This window comes from Rutidosis leptorrhynchoides, chromosome 1, assembly GCF_046630445.1.
Source record: "Rutidosis leptorrhynchoides isolate AG116_Rl617_1_P2 chromosome 1, CSIRO_AGI_Rlap_v1, whole genome shotgun sequence".
Lineage (NCBI taxonomy): Eukaryota > Viridiplantae > Streptophyta > Magnoliopsida > Asterales > Asteraceae > Rutidosis > Rutidosis leptorrhynchoides.
The window spans coordinates 341,176,302-341,184,269 of NC_092333.1; the positions used below are offsets into that span (position 1 = coordinate 341,176,302).

General features: G+C 35.3%; 1 protein-coding gene across 1 annotated transcript; it reads right to left on the reverse strand.

The window, feature by feature from the left end:
• Positions 1-2,333: 2,333 nt before the first annotated feature.
• On the reverse strand, positions 2,334-2,795 carry LOC139899627 (uncharacterized). Its single transcript, XM_071882468.1, has one exon. It carries the CDS (start codon positions 2,793-2,795, stop codon positions 2,334-2,336), a length of 462 nt encoding a protein of 153 aa, XP_071738569.1.
• Between the last annotated feature and the right edge of the window lie 5,173 nt (positions 2,796-7,968).

The window sequence follows — 7,968 nt, forward strand, 5'->3', positions numbered from 1 at the left end:
ATTTCAGTGTATTTTTGAGTTCTCAGGGTTTTCACACAAAAAAATTCTCATTTGATCCCTCTACTATATATATATATATATATATATATATATATATATATATATATATATATATATATATATATATATATATATATATATATATATATATATATATATTGATGAATGAGAAAATGGCAACCGATTACATTCTTTCACTTTGTTAGAGGTGGTTTGATTTAACTTGTTTATTGTTCCTATCGTATAGGTTGTTATGGTAGTCGATCACTTTATTATACTCATTTGAAGTTTTTATCGTTTTAATGGCTTATTAAAATATTCATCGATTTAATTTATTATTTTTGTCATACAATAAAAAAGAACTGAAACATAATATTAATGAAGTGGGTGGGGACTAGAAGACTCCATTTGGCACGTGATAATTGTTGAACCCGCCGGCATTTAGATTAATCATCATGTATCAGTTTTTAATTTTTATAGACTCTGTATGTTTTAAGACTATTTGTTACAATAACGAGGATAAAGAACCGCGCTTTATTGCAGGGTGGTTTTGATCGGTTAACGGTCGTTGAACTTAACGTCTTAAAAACGGTTATCGGTCGTTTGGAAGGTTTTGGTCGATTAACGGTCAGTTAATTTAACATTTTAAACAACCGTTAACGCTCGAGTAGCTAAATGTTTAAAAGAGTGAAAAGAAAAAGGAGGAAAATGAAGTTAAAAAAGTGGTTAAAGAAAGTGATGGAAAAAAAGTTTTTAAAAAAAAAAGGTTAAACACATGTTTACCAAAATATCCGATTAACGGTCACTTAATTTAACATTTTAAAAAACGGTTAACGCTCGAGTAGCTAAATGTTTAAAAGAGTGAAAAGAAAAAGGTGGGAAATGAAGTTAAAAAAGTTGTTAAAAAAGTGATGAGGAAAAAGTATTTTTTTTTTTATAAAAAAAAAAGGTTAAAGACATGTTTACCAAAATACCGCCAAAGTTGGGGGCATTTACGCTTGTGCCATGGTGAATAGTGAAAGTCTCACCACTAAACGGTTAATGCTCGAGTAGCTAAATGTTTAAAAGAGTGAAAAGAAAAAAAAGGGGGAATGAAGTTAAAAAGGTGATGGGAAAAAAGTTTTTTTTTTTTTTTTTTAAAGGTTAAAGACATGTTTACCAAAATACCCTCAAAGTTGAGGGTATTTACGCTTGTGCCATGGTGAATAGTGAAAGTCTCACCACTATTAGTTTTTAAAAAAACAAAAAAAGGTTAAAGACATGTTTACCAATATACCCCCAAAGTTGAGGGTATTTACGCTTGTGTCATGGTGAAGAGTGAAAGTCTCACCACTAAACGGTTGATGCTCGAGTAGCTAAATGTTTAAAAGAGTGAAAAGAAAAAGGGGGGAAATGAAGTTAAGAAAGTTGTTAAAAAAAGTGATGGGAAAAAAGGTTTTTTTTCTTTTAAAAAAAAAGGTTAAAGACATGTTTACCAAAATACCCCCAAAGTTGGGGGTATTTACGCTTGTGCCATGATGAATAGTGAAAGTCTCACCACTATTAGTATTAGTTATTTATATATATACCAGTGAAAAGACCCGTGAAATCACGGGTTTTTCTTAAAAGAAACAGTTGAATAATATGTTACAGATATTAAATGAATGTCAATGCTAAAATCGTTGAGTTAATAGTACCTTGACAATCAGATACACAAATAGTATTAGTCGTTGAATGAAAATGCAAGTGATAAAATAGAATAAACTAAGAAAATATATTAAAGTGGAAGAAACTATAATTATGTTTAGTAAACAAACTTGAGTATGTAGTAAATAGAAGTAGTCACCACTTTCAAATGTAAATTAATAGATAACTGAAACATCTAAACCAGTCTAAAAAAGATAGTTGAGTCAACAACTTGCGTAGGTAGATGCTTGCAAATCAACCGAGAACCGAGAGAGCTTGAAGAAATCTTTCAATTTCGTTGCGTGATTATCCCATGTTTGACGATCATAGAAACAAAACTTGACATAAAACAAATATAGCTCAAGTCTATAGTTCTATGTTAAAGTTATTATTGTACACGAAATAATGAGTAGGATATAATTACGAACTTTAATATTAAGTAACAAAATGAACACTTAACATACATGTAACAAATTTCATATGATAAGTTTTTTTGGGTAATGGGTTATACCCGGTAAATATATTAATATCATAAATATAACAAGAAAGATCAAAATCAGAAAAGAGACATGCCTCTAAATTGAACAACCAGCACACACAGCTAACAAAACAAACCAAGTCGAATACTTAAACAGTATACGACAACCGAAAAACAAGAAACAAACACCTTACGACACCTTCCAAACAATCTTCATGTTACGAACTCGACTTGAATCCTTCCATCTAATAGCCATAATCTTTAAACGAACAGTGGAGTAAATCAAATCGCAAACATCCTTAGGAGACCGAGACTTCCTTGAAAATAGTCTTGCATTCCGCTCCTGCCAAATGTAGTAAACCGAAGCTCCAAACAAAAGTTTAGCCACAATCGCATTCATAGTCTTTCTGTGAATAACATGACTAAAATCCTGAACAACATCTTTCCACGTACTTCCAGTAGAAGGGATATCAATAAACCCCTTAGCAAACCTCCAAACCTGCATCGCATATGGACAGAGAAAGAATAGATGCTCATGGCTATCTGCGGTAGTGTAAAAGAAAGAACAGACAGTCGCTAATCCAGCATTGATATCCCATGCATTTAGTTTGTCTTGTGTTTTCAACTTTTCGCCCATTAAGAGCCACGCCATAAAAGCATGTCGAGGTATGCATTGGGCATACCAGACTAAGGAGTACCAAGGGACCTTATCCGCTCGATTTCGCAATACGTGCCATGCAGAACTTACTGTAAATCTTGAAGGTCACCATCAAAGTTCTTCCATTTAATCACATCACTACGGTTACGTAACACAGGAGTATGGATGAATTGAAGCAAAGGAAACTTTGTAAACCAATCATTCGGCCAAGTCCAACCATTACTATCAATGATGTCCCTAACAGTGGATGAAGAATTAAAACCCGCATTGTGAATTGTTCTGTTCGAAATAAACGAATCAAGGGGGCCAACATCCGTCCACGTATCATGCCACGCAGACGTAAGATCACCGTTTCCTACTTGATGAATAAAATGACCTCGGACAGAAGGTCTCATAGCCATAAGTTTCCTCCAACTAACACTCACATCCGCTACAATAGGCATCTCCCAAACACTCCGACCTCTCAAACGATATTCATGGATCCACCGCACCCATAGAGATTTCTTATCCGTGAGCAGACGCCAAATATGAGTGGTCATAAGAGCCTTATTCCAATCCTTTAGCCTTTTGATACTAAGACCGCCTTCTTCCTTGGGTAAGCATACCGTAGCCCATTTCACCTTTGCTTTGCCACGTTTAAACTCACCCTGACACCAAAGGAAGCCACACATCATAGCTTCAATTTCAGAAATTATCGCATTTGAAATAACAAATACCGAATGCCAGTAAACTTGCATGGAGGTAATAACAGAAATAATCAATTGAATACGTCCAGCAAACGATAAGAATTTGTTCTTCCAATCATTGAGTTTACTATTCACACGATCAACCAGGTGTTTACAATCCCGGTGCAATAAACTCGAAGAGACCAGCGGAACTCCAAGGTATCTAATCGGGAGTTTACCTTCATCAAAAGGTAGAACATTGAGAATAGCTTCCTTTATAGGTTGAGCAACATTAGCAAAAAAGGCTGTGCTCTTCGCAAGACTTGGAGTTAAGCCCGAGCAGTGTTTAATTCATCTAAGGCTGCAGCAATAACTCTAACCGAACTTGTATTAGCATGAGAAAAGAGAAATAAATCATCTGCAAAACAAACATTAACAATATTCATCTTTTCACATTTAGGGTGAAACTTAAACGTCCCTGAATCACGAACATGTCTTTGAAGCATCAAAGTTAAGACCTCCATAACGAGGGTAAACAAGTACGGGAACATAGAGTCCCCTTGTCTTAAGCCCCTCTTACCCTTAAAATGACCATGTAATTCACCATTAATTGATAAAGAGAACGAGGTGGATGTCACACAACTCATGATCCATCTAACCATGGCTTCCGGATAACCAAAGTGTATCAAAATATTATGAAGAAAATTCCAATCCACCGTATCATAGGCTTTTTGAATGTCCACCTTAAACGCACATCTAGACGGGCCAGTCGCTCTATGATAATTCTTCATTAGTTCCTGAGTAATTAAGATATTATCTGAGATACGCCTTCCCGGAATAAATGCCGATTGGTTAATACTAACTACATCATCCAAGTTACCCTTAATACGATTGGTAATAATTTTACTAATGCATTTATAGAGCACATTACAGCATGATATCGGTCTATAATCAGTGACTTTACTTGGCGATTCAACCTTGGGTAGTAAGGCTATAATCGTATGATTTATCTCAGAAAGAAGCTTCCCATTATTGAAAAAATCAATCACAGCCCCGGTAACCTCTTCCCCGATAATATCCCATGACTTCTTAAAGAAATCGGATGAGTAACCATCCGAGCCAGGCGATTTATCGCTCCCAATATAAAAAACAGCCTTTTTAACTTCATCACATGTAACGTTCCTGATCATGTCACTTGCTTTCGACTGAGAAACCGTATTCGTGAAAAGCAAATGCGGCTGTTGAATACCCCCAACAGGAGTCGAGGTTCCCAAAAACATCTCATAGTGCTTCACGAATTGGTCTATAACCTCAGTACCTTCTATTAGCTTCCCACCAGAATCCGTTATAGCATGAATACGCGCACGATGAGCACGGACTTTCACCACACTATGAAAAAACTTGGAGTAACTGTCACCCGCTCTGAGCCATTCTAACTTTGATTTTGCTTTAGAAACTTTTCCTCTTCTAAAAGAACAGCATTATATTCCTTAAGAAGATCACTCTCCATAGTACGAAGAGCAGGTGAGTTAGGGTCACGATCAAGATTTGTTTGAGCAACATCAAGTTGGTTTTGCAATAACCTGACCCTTTCATGCAGGTTCCCATTCTTCCAAGCTAACTTACGAAAAGGTTTCTTCAACACACGTAATTTCTTAACCACCTGATACATGCGGCACCCATGCACATTTAATGCCCAACCTAGTCTCACAATATCTTTAAAATCAGCATGATCAGTGGTGAAGTTACAAAACTTGAAAGGTTTTGGCCGACGAGCAATAAGTGAAGGAATTTTCAAAATGTCTGGACTATGATCAGAACTTCTATATGGTTGAAAAACCGCATACGAGTCAACAAACTCCTCCATTGTAACAACCCTGAAAATTCCGTTACTTCCGTTAACCTTCCGTTAGTTTATTTAACGGCGATTATTTAACTTTTATGCGTTTACGTGCATTAAATGCGTACTTGATCTTCGGAGGGTTTTAATAATTGACATGGGTTGATATTAATTCAAATAAATATTTCGGATAATGAAATACGATAAAAACGATACGATTTTGATAAAAGCTTTTTGAGCAACGAAACGCTCGGGTTTATTTTAATAATTAATTTTATTAATTATTAACTTTTTAAAATATTTAATTTATTGGGTTTTTAACAAATTAGACAATTGGTTGCGTTTGACAATCGGGTTAGCGTTCCGGGCCTTCGGTACGATTAAACGGCACTTAAAACGGACCACGATTACACGAGATTTCAAAAAGAGAGCCCGGGAACCCCATGTGGGCCCCATACGGCCGAACCCCCCTCCCTACCCCCTTTTATTTTAATTTTTGTAACTTTAGGGACTTATGTGTTAATTGTGTATTTATGGCTTGGTATAAATTAGAAGGTTAAACCTAATTTAGATAAAACCCTCACACAAAAGCTGCACCAGTCGATCCTCTCCCTCCCTCTGAGGCCATCGACCACCATCACCACTACCACCATTAAATTTTCACTTTTTGATAAAACCTTGAACACGAAAGTTGTAATTCCCGATCTCCTCTACGCGTTGATATAATTCTTTTCGCGATCAAAGGTATAATTGCATAAACCCTAATTCTTAAAAATCTGATTTTTATAAAGTTTCATAGTTATGTTGTCAATTGCTCAGGTCTATACGCGTACGTGTTGATTGTAATCGTTATTTTGATTGTTTGATGCGCTAGGGTTTAAAAACGAATTTGTATTTGTTTGATCAGAAAAATTAAGTTTTTCAAATGTTAATAAATATGATATAATCATATTCCTTACGAAAAACTATTGAGTTTAGGCTTTGGATTCGCTTGATTTCATTTCCGTATGATTAAGTTATGTCGATTTGAATTATCGTTGTGTTTTTGTTGCTTGATCAGAAATCTGGTATTGATAGAAAATGAATTGGAATGTGAGACTTATACCACTGGAAATATAATTTAAAAACACTCAAGTTAGACTAGGATATCACGTCGTTTGCTTATGTATAGCCTGAGATATGCTAGAATTAGTGTAAATGTAGTTTTATACAGCACTTGCATGAAAATAACCTTGTATGATAAAATGTATTAACTTCTGTGATTAAAGCTTTGAATATTTGAAAAGTAGACAAAAATTACTTCATCTTTCATGTGGATATCATAGGCTAATTGTATCTAGATCTTCGGATAATCGTATGCGAATGTGACTAACTAAATGAGAATCGAATCTGTAAATTCCACACGATTTTGTACTTTGTGAATATTGTGTATTGTTTGAGCTTGTATTCTTCTGGAAAATGAAACTTAACATGATATGTGACTTATTGTTAGTTTATGTCAATCTCTGAAATCTTATGCATTGTGCACAATAGAGCCATACTTTATGTGAATTCTGATTTGAGCTGAAAACAGAATGATCAACTTGCACGAATAAACTGTACAAATTGGCTAAACAAAAGTTGCTAGATTTTTATATGTGTTACTTTGATTTGTCCTTGAACTATGGCCACTGGTCTTGTATCAATTGCATGTTCCTAACTCCGGTTATAGCCAAAATGAAATCAGTGCGCGGTCAGAAAATGACTTGGCAAACCCCAAATGTATCCCTTCTGATTCCTGACTTTTAATTGTCATATGAGTCCCTGGCCAGACTTTTTGGAATCTATTTTAAGTGTAATTATGATCTGTAGTTTGTCATATGTACTCGAATTTTGTACTATGAGATAATGTGCTAAGTATGCTATGTGTTCATAAATTTTGTGCATGACGATAAACTAAAATTGTGAAAATGATCATTCATGACCGAAAACGTATTGTTTGACTTAGGTTTGACATATTGACCAATATTTGACATGAACTTACTGATGTTGACTTTAGTTGACTACTTTGACCAAGTTTGACTTTCGGTTTGACTTCGGTTGACTTTGTTTGACTTGCATGATATAGTTGACTTTTACTTTGAAACGCGTCGAGTCGAGCAATAAGACAACGTACACTATGAAACCACAGTTATTTAAGATACATATATTGACCAACCTACATATGTATACTTAGGTTACATTACTCGGGTCAAAACCGTACAAGTCATTTGTCTTTCATTCCGAGCTTATTCAAAGGTGAGTCTACAGTCCCGCTTTTTACATGTTTTCAGGGATGAGAATACACGCTGTTACATTTACGTTTTCAATTACTTTTATATTGACATGAGTACTACACATATGCATACTGAGTTTGTACACAAAGCCTCTAGCTTGAATACTTTTAATACCATCGGTGTAAGCACAATTTAGATGGACAGATCCGTTAGGTTGACAACCTCACCCACTATAAAAGCAGTGATGCATTTATTTTGAACATTAGATACACTCGTACAGGTGTATAACATTTTAGGAGGTAAATCCGGGTGTAGTGGCATCTATACTCGGGTCATTGCTAGTATTCAGGTGCTCGGTTTATGCAAGCGATAGAATCTCGTGGTCAAGGAAATCAAACTATTTTTCT

What these genes read in the sequence shown, in the direction of transcription:
- LOC139899627 (XM_071882468.1), bottom strand. Translation starts at nt 2,795, where the DNA reads ATGGCGTGGCTCTTAATGGGCGAAAAGTTGAAAACACAAGACAAACTA.